The sequence below is a fragment of the Rosa chinensis genome, chromosome 5 (assembly GCF_002994745.2).
Source record: "Rosa chinensis cultivar Old Blush chromosome 5, RchiOBHm-V2, whole genome shotgun sequence".
NCBI lineage: Eukaryota > Viridiplantae > Streptophyta > Magnoliopsida > Rosales > Rosaceae > Rosa > Rosa chinensis.
In genome coordinates, this window is record NC_037092.1 from 66,928,316 (window position 1) to 66,948,962 (window position 20,647).

The 20,647-nt window shown below is 39.0% G+C and overlaps 2 protein-coding genes across 2 annotated transcripts; one reads left to right on the top strand and one right to left on the bottom strand.

The window, feature by feature from the left end:
* Positions 1-43: 43 nt before the first annotated feature.
* On the bottom strand, positions 44-2,913 carry LOC112164963 (mitogen-activated protein kinase 3). Its single transcript, XM_024301334.2, has 6 exons — positions 2,485-2,913; positions 2,257-2,386; positions 1,860-1,997; positions 1,407-1,739; positions 770-953; positions 44-626 (listed from the first exon to the last, which is right to left on the bottom strand). Exons 1-6 carry the CDS (start codon positions 2,640-2,642, stop codon positions 457-459), a joined length of 1,113 nt encoding a protein of 370 aa, XP_024157102.1. The 5' UTR covers positions 2,643-2,913; the 3' UTR covers positions 44-456.
* A 15,294-nt stretch (positions 2,914-18,207) lies between these two features.
* Positions 18,208-19,401, top strand: LOC121049255 (putative MO25-like protein At5g47540). Its single transcript, XM_040505938.1, has 6 exons — positions 18,208-18,342; positions 18,438-18,497; positions 18,592-18,660; positions 19,008-19,052; positions 19,140-19,253; positions 19,354-19,401. Exons 1-6 carry the CDS (start codon positions 18,208-18,210, stop codon positions 19,399-19,401), a joined length of 471 nt encoding a protein of 156 aa, XP_040361872.1.
* Positions 19,402-20,647: the final 1,246 nt, after the last annotated feature.

The window sequence follows — 20,647 nt, forward strand, 5'->3', positions numbered from 1 at the left end:
CTTCACAACTTGTGACAATTAAATCCCAGATTAGACCCAGAAGGAATAAATAGAAGATATTATTGAATCTCAGTTAGGTTCGTCAATCCAATCGTGGTATACATGGTACAAGTTTCGTACATCAAAAGGCAAAAAAGAAAAAAATTAAGATACAAACAAGATAAATCAAATACAAGTTCAACTGCCAGAAGAAGAGGAACAGACCTCAAAAATAATATAAAACATCTAATAATATTGATGGGCGGTCATATTGGTAAAATCAGCAAACCCATCTGAGTAATGATGTAGATGAAACATGATGATCACGGTGACCTGATCAGCAGCCTTCTATTCAACACAATGCACACGGATGCTTGGAGTATTTTGATCACCATAACCTTTTTGATCATAGAAGTGGAACTCCAAATCTTTCTCTTTTATAAATATAAGAACCGAGGAGGAATTCTGCTCATCATATCAAGCATACTCAGGATTGAATCCTATAGCCTCTCTGTAAATCATATCTTTCATTTGCTCTTCTACCAAGGGTTGTTGCTCAAAATCAAAAGAGAATGGAACAGTACAGGCTGGTTCATCAGCTACGTCATGCAGTCTTTCCAGGTAAGGATGAGCTAATGCTTCTTCAACTGCAAAACCACAAGTAAAAGAATTAAACCATGGTGAGGCAATAATAGTATAACCATTAAGACCATGTAATAGAAAAGTTAAAGATAATTACATATTGCTGTTTCAAAAAGCACCAAAAGAATGATATGGGATGAGAAATTACCAGTTATCCTTTTAGTGGGATCAAAGGTCAACATTCTATCCACTAGATCAATGGCCAACGGATGCACATGTGGGAAAAGATTCACCATTTGCTGACGAGGATGCTGGGGAAGCTGCCGAATATATCTTCTGGCATCCTCATTCCGAACAAACCCAAGATCAGACTCGGTTGGTGTCCCAAGAAGCTATAATAAAACATAAAAAACACGTTTTAGTATATTTCCAACAGATATTTCTTTCTTTCAGAGATAGCTAATAACTCAGTCCTCCAAAGTCATGGAGGAAATCTGGACAGTGGACTAGAACTTAACAACTAGAGATGATTAAGTAATTTTGAACGAAGCATGAAGTAACTTGAGAATCTATTATAAAGTGTTCAGCATTCTAAAACAGTAGAAATCATCCCTGAAAATGTAAGTTGGATTTTATATATTTTCCATTTGTTATGTACTTGATGCAGGTGCCAAACGCCTTTTAATTCAAGCACAAAGTCACAAAAACCATATAACAGATCTCCAAGGAGTGAGCATTATAATGGCATTTCATTTCTTCGAAACTATGATCCCGCAATCCCAAATCAAAAGTCAGGTCAATGTCAAATTTAACTTTTACTTCTACCTGTCTATTATTCATCTTACCTCTGTCAATAGGCGCATCTGATGCACATGATCTTTGCCGGGAAATAGAGGCTTTCTATTCATAAGCTCCATAAAGATACAGCCCACAGACCAAACATCTATTGCTGCAGTATAATCTGAAGAGTTCAACAATAGCTCAGGTGCCCTGTACCATCTGGTGACAACATACTCGGTCAATAACTCATTCTCAGCAGTCGGACGGGCAAGGCCAAAATCACATATCTTCAGATCACAATTAGCATTCAACAAGAGGTTGCTGGGCTTCAAGTCCCTATGAATAACATTTGCCGAATGTATATATTTCAGTCCTCGAAGAATCTGATACAAGAAGTACTGCAAAGCATTCCAACATACACCAATCAGTCTTCAAGCAGTCAAACCATTTATATACACCAAAACCAACAATGGGGGCTGGTTGAAGAACTATAAGAGCAAAGAGCCAAAGGCTGGTACCTGACAATGCTCCTCTGATAAACCCTGATTCGAGCGAATAATTTGATGCAGATCAGTATCCATGAGCTCTGTGGCAATGTATACATCCGAAAATTCTCTCCTTAGAGGTGGAGGAACCACATCCCTAATAGCTACGACCTGTTTAAACATCATAAGATTCTACTGTTAGCAAAACTTTTCATACCAAAAACAGTAAATACTTCAACTTTTCTACTTTTTATCTAAAAGTTACCATCAATTAAGCTTCTACTTCAGCTAATTACTAAAAATAGCAAAATTCCATTTTATGGCATAAGATGTCAACTTTCACACACACATACATACAAGCAGTTAGAGCTGAATTGAAAAGCAATTGAGAATCAAGATAAGCACTTTGACGAAAAGCAGTAAAACTCACATTTTCATGATCCAAATGACGAAGCAGCTTAATCTCACGGAGCGTGCGCTTGGCGTCCATGTGATTATCAAAAGCGTTGGCAATTTTCTTCATCGCCACCATCTCGTTCGTCTCCGAATTCAACACGGAGCTGCCAAAAACCAAAACTTCCGATCATCAAAACCAAAACCAAAACCAAGACAAAATCAAAGCGAAAACGATCCTGAGGGAGAAAAAAAAACGACGTACCAGACGATGCCGTAGGCGCCGCGACCGATCGGCATGATCGGAGGGCGGTACTTGTTGGTGATCTCGAAGAGGTTGCCGAAAATGTTGTACTGAATGTACTGGCCGCCGTGCGACGGAACCGCCGGGAAGTCGCCGTTGCCGGTAGGGAGGTCAGCCATTGGAGTTGGAGTAGTGGAGTTGACTTTCTCTCTCTTCAGGAGTATTTGGGTGTTTCTCTCTCTCTCTCTCTAGAAATGAGCTTTGGGGGTTTTTTGGTGTTGGTTTTGAAGTTTGACGAAGAAGAAAGAGGAGAGTGGAGGGGCTTTTAAACTTCAAACCCGGAGAGGGGGTCTCTCCTTCCTCATGTTGGTGCTGCGAAAGCGCGCCACAGACTAAAGCCCGTGGGGACGCGTTTGGAGGAAAAGAATGGAGGGCTGAGATTTCAGCCGCCTCTGGTGAACGGATGCGATCCGTTCAAACTTTTCAACGCCATCGTTCTTCGTTTTTCTTCTGTGACTGCTCTGAATTGTTCTTTTATTTTAATGATGGGGAGACGGGGGTTGCGTGTGGGTGGTGTCACTGACTCACCGAAATGGATGAAGACTTGAAATGAAGTCATTTATGGGTTTTTTTTTTTTTTTCTATATATAAAGTAAACACGAAAATTGCAAGATCAAAATGGGGTCATTAATGGTTTATTACATGTTCTGGTTTAGCAAAATTTTTCAAGATGGCAATTGATTATATCGTAAGAAAACTCAAAACTTTGATATCATATATGTTGGCATATGTGAGGAAAAATGTCAATGCATTTTGTGAACATTGTGCACATAACCCACTTTAGAGTACATTTCAAAGAGAGCAAATTTTTCAAGATGACAATTGATTATATCGGAAGAAAATCCAAACTTCAATATCATGTGTTTCCCATATGTGAGATAAAAGCGTCAATGCATTTTGTGAACATTGCACAAGTAACCCACTCCAGAGTACATGTCAAAGAGAGAAAACTGTATATAAAAGACTTGGACGGTATAATCAAAAGACTTGAAGCCTTATTATTTGTCCGCAACATGAAAAGAGTGATGATTGTAAAGAAAAAGAAACTCCACAATCTCATACCGTAATACAAAAAAGACTCATTCATTGCTTAGGCAAAGACGCCTAGTGGAAAAACTGCCACGCAAGGGCTGCTAAGATTTTGAAAGAGAGTCATTTTATATGATTTCAAGAAACTAAATAAATCATAAGTACATGAATATGATAATTTTTTTTCTTTGTTTCTTTAGAGAGAGAAAAATATATATTGTTTTTGTAAAGAAGAAAACAAAATTCACTTTTAATTCCAATTATAGTGAGTATGTACTTGAATCGTACATGATCTAGCTACCGTAGTTTGTCTTAACTGCTTGATATTCTATTCTATTCTTTTTTCTTTTTTTTTTGAGAATTTTGATATCCTATTGTTTGGCTTGGTTAATCCCTTTCATACAAATGACACGTTGACACATCTCTTTTGGTTTTTTTTACTAAAGTCTGCGGTGCAGTGGATTAGTTTGGCTTTCACCGCAATGTTGGTGCAGGTGTCCTAGCGCTGGGATATCACTGCATGGGTGTGTGAGTTATTAACCGCTAACTACCTGATCAAAAAAAAAAAAATTGGACGACAAAAAATAATAATAATAAAACCCTAATTTTATCTTCGCTCCCTGAATCCATATTTTTCTTATACTACATTATTTTCTATTCCTTTGCATATATTGTCTTTTTCCTTTCTTAGTCAAATAGAATATACTAAGAATAATTTCATGGATGATGGAACTAGAAATCTTATATGAAAAATTGAAAATAATGTGCCTAACAAATAATAATAGAAAATAAAATAAAAAAAATCTCCTAGTCACACTAATACTTGTTTTTTTGACCTAGCCGTCTCTGTTAGGGTTTCTCGGTGGTCTCTACATCGACAAATTACCAAAACTTCATCGGTCTTGTATCGATCTCTCTTTCTCTTTGATGGCAGACGGTGTGAATGGGTTTCCTGCATTGGTCATCGATACAAACTCGTTTTTGGTTACGCTGGGGGAGGCAGGGGCTGCTGTGTTTCATGGTGGCTATTGGTTCATTGTTGGCCGTCTGTTGGCCCCAAAAGCTACGCTTCCAGGATTTAAAGAACCATTGCTGCTATTTGGCACCTTAGATCAGGGCTCACTATACAAGATGCCAGTGAGCGATTTGTTGTCCAGTTTGAGAGTGAAGCCGTGCAGAATCGTATATTGCATGGGGGTCCTTGGTTCTATCGCAATACCATGCTGGTGGTGGGAGTGTATGATGGATTCTGTCCGGTGGAGGTTGTGCTGCTGAATACAATGGAGACTTGGGTTCTGGTGAAAGGTCTTCCTTTTGCTCTGCGAAATAAGACGGCACTCGAGTTGTTGGGGGCGTCAATAGGGTTAACAGTCCAGGTGGATCAGAACACTATTAAACGAAAGGAGGAGGAGCTGCGAGTCAAGATTGTTTTTGACGTTCGACTTCGGATCCGTACCTGGAAGGTAATCGAGTTTTCCCCTGTGGTGAAGTTGGAATTTTCCTTCATTTATGAGAAGGTTAAGGGATTTTGTCAGGACTGTGGATTGTTCATCCATGATGCTCTCGGTTGTGATAAGATGTTGATCAAAGAGAAGGCGGCGATTCAGGCCGCTCCACCAGCGTCTGCTATGGCTGGGTTGTCTCTAACCTCAGGGTCAGAGGTTCATCGTTCACCGGTGGGGTCTGGCCTAGTGTTGGAGTTTTCGAACTGGATGCCGAGGAGCTCTGCTGCACCAAATTTGGAGAAAGGTTCGGGATCAAATAATAAGGGTGAAGGGGAAGTTCCCGCTGGGAAGGGAAGTCGAGAGGTTTTGAGATCACTCGAGGCCGTGGGATCCAAGTTGGTGGGAACTCCAATTATCTTGGGAAACATTCTAACTGGCCTTAAAGATGGAGGTGGTATGCAACTTCCTGTGGTTCAGGGTGGGGTTAGTGATTTGTCATTGGCAGTGGTTCTTGTTGCTGCGATGACTATGCATGAGATTGCCCACGTGAAGTTTTCCTCCATGCAAGTGGAGTCAGCAGGAAGGAAGAGAAAAGCTATCACAAAGTTGGATAAGTTTGGGAAGAAATACTTGGCATTGCCTGATTCTTTGCTTGAGGTAGGAGAGGATGTCTCATTGATCCTACAGCATAAGAATGGTAAGATTTTGGTTTCACTGAAGAAGAAGAAAATTGGACGTCCGAAAGGAAGTAAGAATAGGGTGAAATCCACTGATGAGAAGGAAGAGAAAAAGCTTCGTAAATATAAACGTCGGGGAAAAACTTTGACTTTGGATTCCACTCTTGAAGATTCTGATCCTGACAAGCAAGCTATAGCGCTGGAAGGGGTGAATGAGACTAGTCCTTTGGCGGCGGATACTGCTGTGAAGGGAGCAGTGGAGTGTGACGGTTCACAGTTCACCAATGAGTTAGTTTAATTCTATTTTGGGTCGCAAAAACCAATAGCTTAGTTGGAATCTTTTTATGTAAGGTTCGAGGTATTCTAGGTTTTTGTTAGAATAAAAGGGCTTAAATTTACCAAAATGTGGGTGTACTCGGGATTTCTTAGGGTTTTATTCTGCTAGGATAGGGTCTCTTGAGGTACTAAGAAACGATTCTTTCTGTCAACTCCAAATGGGTGTTTCGTTTTTGTACTGCTTGCTGAAGATTTAATGAAAGTGCTGACCTATTTTCTTTCAAAAAATAATAGAAAATAAAATAAGAAGGAATCAAGCTTGTGCTGCAGGCTAACTAAGTTGCGTAATTGGAAAATCAATAGCTCGGCTAAGACCGGATTAAGCGGATTTAATAATTAAAGCCACAACTTCTGACAAAGACAAGATTCCGAAAGCCGCTGTGAGTGTTCTCCATTATTGGTGCTTTTTAATTGCGTGCCCCATACATTTGTGCATCACAAAGAGATTATTTTTAGCACGTTTTTCACTCACTTCCCAGAAGTGTCCCTTATTACAAAGAAGACTGACTTCTGCATTGGGTTTGAAATGTTTGGTTACATGACTACGACCGTACTGTTCTGCAGGTTGACTTTTGTTTGGTTTGCCAAAATTAGGAATCTTATAGTAAAATGTACACACTTCATCCAATCCAGATTAATGTCGTCCGAGTTTGAAGTTTCCTAGCATCGATACTATAATCAACATATATCCGTTAAATAAAATACGCATGTTGATAGACGTAGATTATATCATTCACACTGTAACCGACACTGACTCATTGACATGTGGATGGATGTAAATCGTGTATGATATAAGTATGTATGTCAATATAGGACTCGATACGTGAAAAACACATATCGCACAGATCCTATTATGATATTATTAGCAAATTTACTAACTGAGGTGAACTTTAAAGCATTCTCCGATTTTCAATATATCCATTGAGGGATCAAATGTGCTTCTTTGGCTTGACCAACCATCACGTGAAAACCTACGAAGATATGAGGAACTTTTTTTTTAGGTCAGGAGACCTCAGGTCTCTAGTTATCCATGATTTACATGGTCACTGGTCCAATTTGACGTATTGTCGTTTTTGTATAAAAATGGATTGAAGTCTAGTCTCACTTTGACCATCAGTGAATTAGTTTCTTATAAATTATCTGGTCTTAAAAGGAAAGAAAAGAAGAAGAGGTTTCTCTCTTCCTCTCGGCATATATGGACAGATACAATGGATCTACTCTATATAGATTAGGTTTTCATTCTTTTCGGCCAAAGAGCCTGACGATATGTAGCTTCATGCTAAAATTGATCAGAGAGTCATCTGTTTTATACTAGAAAGGGTCGTCTTCATTTGTATTTTAATGTGAAGGCCGGCTTTTCTTTTTATAATTATGTTAGGCCATACAATAAGTAGGTATTACTGTTAGGTAAGGTCTTCACCAATTGACCATATAGATTCTCATGGTTTGATGTTAACGTGCATTCTGAATTGTTGTCTACTACTCAATCCGGAATCATGGATGCCATGCTTTACCATTGTACTCGTACATATCAACAAAACTCATTTTTCTTCTTCAAACAATTACAATCATGAGGATATTACATACGTCAAAGCAATAAATCATAATGTCCGGTCAGTGAATGAATAACTCACTTAGTCCAAATAGAAATAGAAATAAAGGAACACTTCAGAAAATAAAAATAAAGAGTAAAGTAATTAAAACTCTATGATATGCAAAAAAAACCACTCAAGTAGCAATTGGCAAATCCCTATTTAGTCATTCACTCGTTCCTTTAAAGTATATTTAGCAGACTCTCTATCTTGACTCCTTAGCTATTTTACAGAGCATATTTAGTTTTTTTTTTTTTTAGCAGCTTCACTAGACTCCTAAGTGGCTCTCCATTTTAATTTTTAGTTATCTCACTCCTAAATATAGATAGCGAGATGAGGCTCTCTATTATTTTTGTTAATTTTTTTTTAAGGGAAAGACGACAAACTATATTAAGTGAAACTGAGAAGTACATGGAGCGATGTAAAAACATCGAAATAAAAACAATAAAGCATAACAAGATGCACAAACACATCTAAAGTGTAGGAAAACAATAAAAGATAACAAGATGCATAGACGCATCTAGAATGAAAGGTAACCATGTGACTTGATGCCGAACGACATCGATGCACTGCATATGTCACGAGAGCAGTGTAAATATAATAGTAATCGTAACTGTAACCGTAACCGATGATATGATCACCTAGGAGAGATGATTCGCTCACCGAGAGTTCGAAAGTAACCGAGGGTGTCAGAAACTCGAAAATTAGCAAACGAACTCCCAAGAACCAGAACAAATACCAGATCAATATGAGCAGCCGTCTCGGATCCAAGGTCCGGATTTGAATAGGACATGCACATCCCACTTCTGAGCCAGAACGTCGTGTCACCATCACCCATGAATTGCAGCACCGCTGTCTCCTGCCGCGAACTCCCTCTAATCTGATCTGGGAATCAAAAACCAGAAAAAAAAAAAAAAAAAAAAAAAAAAAAACCCGACAGCTGCACTCTGCCGGAAGGTTGAGGCGTGAACCTTCCCATCTCGAGCCCTTCCCACAGCCTTACTACCAGAAAGCCTAAGAAGGCACGGCCAAGGTTCTAAGACATCTTCATAATCCCTAGATCTCAGATCAGGATCCGATCCAACACCTCCGATTTCCAGGTGGAAGGTCGCCGACCATAGGCCCAGATCGACCACAGCCTGGGATCCCAAGTTGTAGAGATCTGAGAGAGATGAAACACATCGCAATCCGCCGCCTTAGGAGGAGTCGAAAACCACGCCTTTGAAAAGCAAACTGGAAGGATAGAAGAGACGGTTTGCACCACACTCGAGGTATACGACACCAAAGGAGGAGCCGACATTGATCTCCATCGGAGATGGAGAAAATTGCAGAAGCGACCACCCATCAGGGCAGCTTTCTGATATGGTGAGGTTTATCCTGAAGAATTTGTCCTTCACATAACTGAAAAGGTTTGTTTATTTGAAATATATTATTATTTTTGTTAATTGAAAACATTCAGTTTAAGTTGTATTATGTAATTTATAAATATATTTAAACTTTTTTTCTTCATTCAATAAAACTAGTTAAAATAGAGAGAACTGATGCAGACGCATTCAAAAGTGGCTAGCCAAAATAATATATTGGCTACTTTGACTAAATAATAGCTAGTATTGCTAAAGATGTTCTTACCTACCTACAAAAGTTCCTCGCTCCCCCTTGTTTCCATTAATGTCTTATTAAATGAAAAATACCTCGCCTTGTCGCATAAACAATGGTCTTCAAGTCTAAAAAACCAAACAAGGCAACATTTTGGCTCAAAAATCCCAATAATCAAAGTTAGGAACCGAACCCCACTTCACTAGCATATACTAGGCTGGATTCGGTAAGAAACCGACCAACAATTCAGTCAACCGGCTATCGACAAATTTTGGTCGGTTTACTGAATCTGTAACTGAAGCCAAACCGCCACCGTCGGTTACCGACAGATCGGAATACCGAAAATTCGGCTTGAATTTTGGTTACAGCCGGAGACCATGGATCTGGAAATCGATGATAATGCAGATGGAGATGAGGAAGATCTGATGATGCTAATTTGATGATTTGATGACTGGAAGATCTAGAAACCAAAAGTGAATCACTGATAGCTATTCATGGATTGATACTCATTCCCTACTTCATGTCCATTCATGCATTCATGGTGTCCAAATCAATGAATCATACCCTTCACTCCTTCAGTCTACTATGCCTTCATGGTCCCATTACAAAGTTACAATCTTTGTAAAAGATTTATGAGAAAACAAAACCCAATAATTAAATTACTTTAATCATTGAATCACGCAATCGTTCTTATCAATAATTTGAAAGAAACCTAGATGAATTTTGAGCTCAAAACCGAGACAAATCTTTACAAAGTTGAGTTAAAATGTGGGGCTCTTCATTCTTCGTCTTCTTCACTGAAGTATGGGGTTACTTCACCCTCTCGAACAGCTCTGGAAAACTTTTGTTCTTCTACCCGAAATCTCAAAGAACTAGGGTTTGGGCAAATTCGGGTTTTTGCAAAATCTTCTAAAAAATTAAGAATAAGGCCGAGAAACTATTAAAAGATGTATATGAGAAATGGAAACGAAGATGAGGTTCACTTAGGAAATGTTGAATCCCTATCTCACTTATTGGTTTTGTTTTAATTCGATAGGAAGAACTAAGATATATACTATAAATATAAAATTTGTATATATTATAGTAAGAGCTACTCGTGTTCTAGTGGTTGGAAGCAGAGGTTGTGTGTTAGAGGTTTAAGGTTTGATCCTTACCTCTTACCAATTTTTGTATATATTCGGTATATATACGTATATACGGTCGGTACGGTATACCAACGATATGCGAATATTCATATTGTAGCCAAGTTGAGTATACATATTCGGTACAGCTCAGCCGAGCCAAAGTGTTGGTAAACCGATTTTTTGGGCCCATTCCGGTTCAGACCGGTTTCGAAACTAGGTTGGTTTGGCCCGTTCGGCCCAAAATGCCAGCCCTAGCATATACCATCCATCGCAGGCCATTGTACTACATAGTTAATATTTCTTAAGTATGCATCATGATATAAATATATGCAATTCAAAAATTATTTTTGGGTCTCCATATATGGATGGGTCTTGCCTTAGGTTTGAACCTGGTATGGGCAAACAATGTTCACAAAAACCGAGGACTTTAGAGAACTTGACATTGGTGAACCTGGCTGCAAGCACAGAACCTAAATGTTTGTTTGGATTATGAGAGCTAGAGGCATAGCTAAAATAGCTTGCCCCATCACTACGTCCCTATAAGAAAAACCAACTTTCACAAGAGTAATCGATTCTTCCAAGGGGCAAGATGCCCAAAAATGATTCACAAAACCATACTTCAACAACGCAGAAGCTTAGCATAGATTTGCAACAACAATGACGAGAAAATCAGAGCGGCAGCTATAGGTCATGCTCCTCTAAAATATGAACCAAATGTTACCTCTAAACATATCTTTGCGCACAATTTTGGAAGGAAAAAAAAAACATAATGTTAAAGCGTTGCAACAATCTCTTTGCTCAGTTTAGATTGGAGCATAGTTGAACTTCCGTAAGCACTTGTCATTTTTGTGGACATTGTGAAACTACTCATTGTCATGTTGTACGTTGATAAGTTATCTTTCATCTGATAACACCCCTAAAATCAATTTGTATAATCCTAGTGATGGTCAAAGCAAAAAAGATTATGATTATGGTATTACATTGATTGCAATGTGGATATGAATGGTCCAAACAAAAGAGGATTCTAATTAGGAAAATACTTGGGATCCCCAAGGTTCGAAAAATCGCTACGCGCTAGTTGAGCGGTGACTAGGAGACTAGCGCCCAGGTGCCTAGGCAGTTTTTGTTTTTTAATTATTTATTTATTTATGGGCTAAATACTGGTTACTACCCTGTGGTTTAGGTCCAAAATCAATTCAGTCTCTGGACTTCTAATTTCATCAAAAACACCCCTGTATTTTCAGTTTTGATCTAATAGGTCCAATTCATTAATATTTTGCTATGGGTTCAACTTATAGTTGGATTATTTGATGAAAAACTTTTTATTTGATAGATTTCTAATAGTGAGACCCACTCCTAAATTGACTATGCATGCCACCTCAACACCACATCATAAAACATAGGCCATATATGAGCCACGTCTACAAGTTAAATGACTCAATTATAGGAAGACTAACATATTGGACCTATTAGATCAAAATTGAAACTGCATGGGTGTTTTTGATAAAATTAGAAGTTCAGGGACTGAATTGATTTTGGACTTAAACCACAGGATAGTAACTAGTATTTATCCCTTTATTTATCTAGCATATAACAATATAAATATGAGTATATATGCTTAAAAAGATATATAAGTACTTTTTTTGAGTTGAAAAGGTCACACTTTTATAAATTTCAGCAAGCAGTACAATAACGACTTGCCTATAGGGCCGTCAAAAGAAGCCATTACATAGAGCACACTACACTAGCACACCTCTCACGCAAGCGTACTACACTAGCACACCCACCTTTTAGTATTAAGCTCAGACAAAGAAAAATTAGAGCTTTGAAGAAGAGTAAAAAAGGCAATAGAGCCCCAATCTTTCTTTGTGATCTTTCCCGCTCAAGCCAAGAAAAATACAGACCCATCCTCTTTTTGGACCAAATGAGAAAGGCACACTACTACATTAAAAAATAAAAACACAGACTAGAAATGAACCCAAAGCCCAGCAGAAATTGACCATATCCAAGGCCCAATTTCCGCAAACCCTAGAGGAAAAGACAGCCCTGTGTTGCCCCGCCTCCTCCATGTGGGCCCAAACTCTAGCACTGCCTCTGCCGCCACCCTCTTGGAAACCCCCACCATCACCATGGAAGCTACCACTCCTATGGAAACCACTGCTTGTGTCGAAGAGATCGCTGCCACACAAGACAGACTGCACAATCGGATCCGAATTCGAGCTCCAGATTGCCGACAAGCAAGACCGATCCACCATTACCACCATCGGAGCTATGTAATCCCAAGAAAACCAACCTGAATAATCAACGCGACAACCACCACCGGTCCAATCACCGCCGAACTCCGCAGGCCAAACACCGATATCCATACGCCCCACATCACTAATACTCTGATCCAATCTCAGATCAACACCACTATCACAATAGCCAACGCCGGTGATGAGAAAAATTAGGCAGAAGCCTAGGAGCAAGGAACCCCGCCGGCAGCACCAAGAAGTAAACTAGAGAAAGGTGGAAAAACACCATTCACAGTCAAAAACACAAGACCGCCACCACCCGAAAATAGTCGCAGTCGAGAAACCTCCTTTGCAGGAGTCAAAGAAGTGAGCATCGTCATTATGTTATGAAACATCTAAGATATATAAGTACTTATTATAAGCTATAAATAAAGATATTCTAAAAATATATATTTTATCAACAGATTCTAAGGTAGGTCAAACACATGACTTGATGGTATCCTAATCCATATTCAACACAAACCCAACAGATCACCCAGCATTTTCTCCAAAAAAACAATATCACCTAACAAAATATAAAATTTTACTTTCTCACTCCATACTTGGACCGAGTCAAACTCCACCCCCAGCTTCCACGAAACTCACCCCTTTCATCACTGCCTTCCTTTTTCAATTCCTTCTTACCTAAACCACCGGCCTCTTTTACTCACCACACCCACAACTACACCGCCAGACTCATTCTCGCTCTCAAACGAACGACCAAGACCCATTCATTCTCTTTCCTTCATCTTTGATTTGATTCCGTCAATCTTGACCATCAACAAGACCCTTCAGGCCATTCTTGCCGCCACCGGAAGCTTCTTCGCCATAACCGTAATCTTCGCCGCCATCCACATACTCTTCAAGAAAGATCTTGAAACTCTTCACCGTCTACATACTCATCGCCATAACACCAACTTGGAAGTCGACATATTGCATCTGCTAGAAAAAAACCTAGCGCCTACCGCCCAGACACGACATCCGAGCCGCCTAGGCCGCCCAAACGAACACCCAAATTCTTACGGCCCAAAGCCACCGATTACAAATTAGTCGACTCAGAAGGTTGCCGCCCAGCGCCTAGGCGGCCTGGGCGACCGATTTTTAGAACACTGGGGATCCCAAAACTCTATACCAAATATCAATACCAAAAGATGTGGAAAGCAACACATCAAGACCACATCATTATCTTCAACCTAATAATTCTTAGCTTGTATTTCTATAAATTATTAAACTTTATAATTTTAAAATGAAGTATTAATAATTAAAAATATTAGTCAAACTCGAATACGTTTCAAGTTCGAATATGTTTCAAAGTTTCAAACTCTATCACATAAGCACTTCTCCAAATGATTGTATTTGATAAGCAGGATATTAGAGACCAATTTACAGATTCCATTACTTTAGAATTAAGATTGACAGCTTCATGAATCCTCACTTGAGAAACATAGTTGAAAATGCAAGCATAACAGAACAGAAACCCAAAAACTATCATTATATACAGATTTACACGCCTATGTGAATGATAAAGAATTCTATAGAGAGGCACTGCAATCTGTAGGTACAAGGTTTACACTTGATGTATTGGCATCCCTATACAAACCATTGAAGAAGCCTACAAAGTTCATCAAAACTGATCTTAGAGAATTTCAGGTAATTACATCTCATGCATAAGCATGGGATTGCAACACATGTTGCAATCCCCGAGTCAGTTCTAGTCAACCCTACGTTTTTGGGAGTCCAATTTTGGAAAGTATCTTTTGGTTTTTAGATTTTATTTTACAAAGATATTTTCCAACTGATAAAATCGTGCTTTTGAAGTCCTAGGTGATTTAGGATTTGTTTATTTTAATTGGATATCTTTTATTAAAAGATCTTTCCTAATAGGAGTCCAATTAGGGTTAAGTCTTAATTGTTGAGAATTTATTTTCTCCTCAATATATTCAGAAAATCAGCGTTGATTATGGAGGGATTTTTTATGCAAGAATTATTGTGTGTCTTGCTTCCTTAGAAAGAGTTCCATAGGAGTCCATGAAACACTTGTTCTGTGTCTAAGTGTTTCATTGTTCATTCATATACATGCATTGATTCTCTCAAGATTAGTAGAGAAGGTTGGTAGTGTAAGTGGAGCGATATTTGCAGATCGTTCAAGTGAAGAAGAATGTCAAGATTCAAGACAAGCACCTCTCGAGTGAGTCTAGAGATTGTAGCCGCGTAGAGAGCTATATGTGTTTGTAAAGAACCATATCCTTCATCAATAAGTTGATTGATTTTATTTGGGTTCTCAAGAGTAAGAGCCCCGCAGTGTTTTTAATCTCAAAATTGAGGTTTTCACTGAGTAACCAAAATTATGCTTTCTGTGTGAATTTTTTTATTTCTGCCCAGTAAGGATTGCAATGTGTCTATCAATCCCCGAAACCCATAAAAACGTTTCATCCAAGTATTTTCACTTGGCATCAGAGCTAGTTCTAAAGCTTTTTAGTAGATCCGAGGACAGGATAGAACGTGAATTTGACAGAGCTGCTGGTTCGATAAATTGTCCCCCATGTTTTGATGGTGGAGATTACTCGCAATGGAAGATCATGATGAGGTTCAAGCCCAAGAAAAAGGTACAAAATGTTGCTTTCTCTTTTGTTAAAATGAAAGAAGTAGATGATAGTGGTTCTGTGGATTTGGCTTTACTAACCAAAGAATTTAAAAAATTTCTTAAAAATAAAAACTCTTTTGGTAGTACTTCAGAAAGTATCTTTGAATCAAAAAGGGGGCAATTATCTGAAAAACCTTTTGACAAAAACACCAAAGTCAATAATTTTGATCAAGAGAGAAGTGTTGTTGAAAAACCTAAATGTTATGAATGTGGTGGTATTGGTCATATCTCTTTTGATTGTGGAAAGAGAAAATATAGCTCACCAAATGACTGGACTCTTAAGTCAACTTGGAGCGACAGTGATGAAGATTCTCAAACTGAGAATGAAGAAGAGAACATTGCATTCACCTCCTCACTTTATCATGAGGCATCTGTTGATTCCAACAATGAAGGTGAGATTTTTGATGTATCTGATGATGAGACTAATGATAAGTGCAGGGAACTGTATAAAGCTTCCGGAGTGATGCTCAAAAGAAATCTCAAGCTGGAGAACGAGATTGAGCAAGTCAGAAAAGTAAAGGAAAAGGCCGAGTTAAATCTTGAATCATGCAAAGAAAAATGGGAAGGTGAACGCATTGCTTATACTGACAAAATTGATGTTTTGTAGGATAAGATGAATTCCCAAACTTGGGAGGTGGAGTGTACTGAGTTGATTGACATGATTAAAACCCTTCAGGTTGAAGTTAAAGCTCAATCAAATTTGAATGTCTCACTAACCTCTGAAATTGAGAATTTGCAGGTTAAGGTTAAAGAGTCTCAAGAAATTCAACAAATTCTCAATAGGGTCAGATTTGGTTTCCAAAATGATTGGAATTGGAAAACCACACACCAACAAGAAAGGGTTGGGGTATGAAGGTGCAAAAACAGAAGGTGTAAAAATTGATCGTTCTGACTTTGTAAAAGGTGTAGAATGTAAAAGTTTATTGGATCAGTCACAAGCTTCAAATAATAATGATACTGGTCCCAAATTGCCTAAAAAAGCAGAGGCAAATTTAGCCCTTCAAACCCATCAAGAAGTTGCTCAGGTAAGTTTTGACAGTCACAATTCTGTGCGTCAGCCCAGGTATGTCCATAACTCTAAAAGCTTTATTCCCACTTGTCATTATTACGGAAAATTGGGACATATACATCCTAGGTGTTATATGCTTCGCAGGGTCACTCAAAATCATAGGAAAGCATCAAAAATTAGCCCAACTGCATCGTTGCAAGCTAAGCTGAAAGAGCATCTGAAGTTGATTAGCAGAATTGCAGAGCGTATTACAATCCCCAAAGAGCAGAATTTGAAGCAGAAGCAAATCTGGATTAAAAAAGGTTCAAATAATCATTTTTCTGCTCATATGGATAATCTTGATAATATGCTTGAGCTTGCTTTTGTTCCTACCGAACACAAATTAGCTAATTCGTTTACTAGGCCTTTAGATATAACTTGATTTGAATCACTTAGAAGCACCATTGGTGGATGCTCTAACTATTGATACTCTCACTTCGCTTAATCTATTTTGCATTAATTCATAGTGTATGATATCATTTTAGTATAGGTGCATTGCTCTTTTTATTTCTGCATTTCTATTTTCAGATTTTTGGAGAATCAGGATTGCATGTGAGGTTTGTATCTCAGCGTGTCTGACAGATCAAATTGAACTTAGATTGACAAGTGTTCTAATACTTTCCTTAAATATGATTGTGATGAGTCGAATAACATGTTTTGAATGGGTTCTTGCATCACTTTGTAATCTTGAGCATGAACAACATATTCTTTATCACTTTGTATCACTAGGCCAAAAATTCAATCAGACAACACATATCAGACGACAGAAAATATTTTAACTGTCGTCTGAAATAATCAGACAATAGCAAAAAAAAATCAGTCGTCTAAATTTTTAAATCAGACGACAGTTGTTACATTACTGTTGTGCAATTGTAAATCAGACAATGGTTGTTTTTCCGATGTTGTCTGAATCAATCAATTCAGACAACAGTTATTACATTGATGTTGTTCAAGGTTGATTAACACAATAGTTGAAAAAAGATGTTGTCTGATTGTTTTTAATCACACAACACTTATTACTTCTCTATTGTGCAATTTCTATTAATACAATGGTTGAAAAAGATGTTGTCTGCTTGTTTTGATTCACACAACAGTTTGTTAGTTATCTGTTGTGTCACACTCTTTCAGACAATGTACTTAAATTGATGATGTCTTAGTTTTAGGGTTTAATATGCTGGCGGGTTTAATATGCTGGCGCTCTTACACTTAGCCAAATTTTCAATTTTCACTTCCCTCCATTCGACCAAAATTCATTGTTCACAAGGAGTACTATATAAATGAAATAACCTTAGACTTCTCTCTTTTCTCCTTCTTCCTCTCTCGGGCCGCACACGCTCCTCTCTCTATCTCTCTCCCCGGCTCCCCCCTTCTTCCTCTCACCTTCTCTTTGTCACGCCGGAAAGCTCGACTTCTCACCGTCAACATTTGGCACCGCCACCACAAAAGATAGCCTAGGCGTTGGAGAACAAAACCCAGCCACCCCGCCCTCGATCGAGACCGCCGAACCACCGCACACGACCCCCAAAGCTACGGCGTCGTATTCCTTAACCCTCTTCGATCTCCGGCCATACACCGCCACCACCATTACCACCACCAATGTACTCAGAGAGATCTAAGCTTCAAACCCAGGAGTTTCATTACCATCAAGGCCGGAAGACCACTGGACGACGTCTTCTCACTCAATCATTCTCTGACTCTGTCAAAAGGTACCCAATCCCTCTTTCTCTTCCTTCCTGATTTTTCTTTACTTATTTACCCAAATGAATATGGCCAAACCCCTTATCTCTCCCATCCTTCTCTCTAAGGTAACCGCCTCTCTCTCTTCTCTCTCTTCCGCTTTTATATATCATGTTCCACCCAATCAGTGACTAAGATTTGGTTCCTTTTTTAGCATTGACTGCAAAATGAGCCCGATTAAGGATGGGCTATGGAGGTCACTCGCTGCTTTTAACAGTGTCACAGTGGGTGGAGATAGAGCATCAAGCCTTGGTTTTTAAGTATCTCAAGGCAGGGCATTGCTTTGAAATAGCATCGGATGCTGCAACCACTTTCAATGTTGAGTATGGTTTAATCATTATTCCATATTGTAAAAACTAACACAATCAACTATGTTTGTGTACTAATTTTACTGTCATTGACATACTGCACAGGAGCTTATGACCAGGCATAAATCAACTGTTGCACAATTTTTATCTAATCATTATGACTGGGTAAGATTCGCAATCTACATGAGCTCTTCTGGTTGTAAATATAGAATGATCATTGTCAATATTTGAATTATTTCCCACTGTTGGTTGGTTGTAGTTTTTCCAAGAATATAATTCGCAGTTGCTGGAGTCTCAAAATTACATCACCAAACGGCAGGCTATCAAGGTAAGTATACATAATTTTTGTGCCCCCGAGAGTCTTGTTTATGTCATCCAATTGTCTGTAATACATTCATTGCTGAGATTTATTTTGCAAAAATAACAGGAATAGTTGTTCTGTTACACTGATGAGTACATCTTTGAACATTGTTTCAGCTGTTAGGAAATATGTTACTGGATTGCTCAAACTCTGTTGTGAGGTTCGATACGTGTGCTCTTTGGATAACATGAGAATCCTAATGAACCTTCTCAGGGTATAGACTTGCTCTCACAGACACAGATGTGCATGCATTCTAACACAAATGCAGATGTTTAATTCCTTTTCTCTTTTTTATGCATACTACATGTTTGCAGGATCCAAACAAGATAATCCAATTGGAGACCTTTCATGTCTTCAGGGTTTGTGCACTATGTACCAAACTTTTAATATCGTAAAATGAAGCATTATACATCACAAGGCTGACTTCTTTTTTTTGTTATTTACAGCTATTTGTTGCAAATGAAAATAAGCCTCCTCAGTTTGTTAATGTACTAGTAACAAAGAGGAGCAAGCTTCTCCGTTTGAAAGTCCCTCATGACCTCAAAGATAAGGAAATTCAGGTTAGTTGATGTTCCTTGCTTTACTTTAACACTATATTGTGGGCTACTAGATGATATGTTATTCAGCATTGTCCATTGATTTGCAAAAAACAAAATGCAGGTTAAATTAAACAGAGAGAGAATCCTCTCCTACATGACTGGGGTATAGGTATGGCAAAGGAGGTGATGTGATGCCCCGGAAATTTGTATTTATTTTCCGATGATTTTCTCGAATTTAAATTGTGGGTATAGGACGGTTTCGTGGCTCGTGGATGGAGCGAAAGTGTTTCGGACGAATAATTATTCAGGAAGCGTCGTTTTTAGGGGGGTGCAAGGGTTGACTTTTTATTCGTTGGGATTCTCCGAAAACTTCCTCCACGAAAGTTGTAGAGCGCGTCAATATGAGTTCGTGGACATGTGGAACACGAGAATCGGAGTTCGTATGAAGAAGTTATGGGCTTCGGAAAAAGTTTCCATTTTGGTATATATGGGATTTTTCAGGAAAAATATCAGAAAAATCTGAGTTTCCATTTTGGGAAACTTTTCTCTCTCTTCGGTCGCGACCCCGGTTCGCCCCCTCACCTTCGCCGGCGTCGTTCTTCCTCCTCCGGCCACCGTTTGCTTCGATTCCAAAGGGAATCCTGCTCTCCTTAGTCCCCTTTGCACGTCTGTGGTGGTGATTCGTTGTGGGAAGCACCGTAGACGGCGCTACAAGGCCGGGAAGTTTGGCGGCGACGATGCTTCGAACCCAGATCGGAACTTCCGATTTCGGCCACCTTTGCCGGTGATTCTTGAGGGCTTTTGGAGCCCATAGGATGTTGATGCTTCTCCCAAAGCGGCTTGGGACGATTTCACTTGTGGAGGACGAATCGAAGCTTTGAAATTCTATGGTTCATCAAATTTCAGATGTTGCGAGGTAAATTCTGGCCAAACGGCTATGATTTAGACTTTGTGTTAGTTATGAAAGTTTAAATTGGAGTTGAGATGAAGAACTTTGGTGTTGGGAGCTTTGTCAAATTCCAACTTTGGTCCGGCGGTGGTGCCGCCACTGTGGTGGTGTTTTCCGGCGGTTTCCGGCCACCTCAGGGATATTTTCTGTTTCTGAGTTCGATCTACTTGTCGATACGAGCATTTCGATATATTGTTTGTAATTTTTGGAGATCGTATGAGCATGTTAGGGTTTTTACGGTTTCGGACCGTTCGATATTTTGATCCGTGAGGATTTGAGCATCCGATCGACTTGTGATTTTGACATATCGATCGTATAAGTATTCCGGGGACATTGGGTGGTCTCGGATGTGGTTTCGCCTCATTTGGCGTCACCTTGGGAATTTTGGTTCGATTTAAGGTTTCAAACGTTATTCCTTGTGATTCGTTGACTGAATCAGAGCTGTAATTCCTTAGGTACGTGACGA

What these genes read in the sequence shown, in the direction of transcription:
- LOC112164963 (XM_024301334.2), bottom strand. Translation starts at nt 2,642, where the DNA reads ATGGCTGACCTCCCTACCGGCAACGGCGACTTCCCGGCGGTTCCGTCG. An exon ending in GGCGCCTACGGCATCGTCTG is followed by an intron (nt 2,387 to 2,484) that starts GTACGTCGTTTT and finishes GGTTTTTGGCAG; the next exon opens with CTCCGTGTTGAATTCGGAGA. An exon ending in TCCCACTAAAAGGATAACTG is followed by an intron (nt 627 to 769) that starts GTAATTTCTCAT and finishes GTGGTTTTGCAG; the next exon opens with TTGAAGAAGCATTAGCTCAT.
- LOC121049255 (XM_040505938.1), top strand. Translation starts at nt 18,208, where the DNA reads ATGGGCTATGGAGGTCACTCGCTGCTTTTAACAGTGTCACAGTGGGTG. An exon ending in ATGCTGCAACCACTTTCAAT is followed by an intron (nt 18,343 to 18,437) that starts GTTGAGTATGGT and finishes CATACTGCACAG; the next exon opens with GAGCTTATGACCAGGCATAA. An exon ending in TATCTAATCATTATGACTGG is followed by an intron (nt 18,498 to 18,591) that starts GTAAGATTCGCA and finishes GGTTGGTTGTAG; the next exon opens with TTTTTCCAAGAATATAATTC.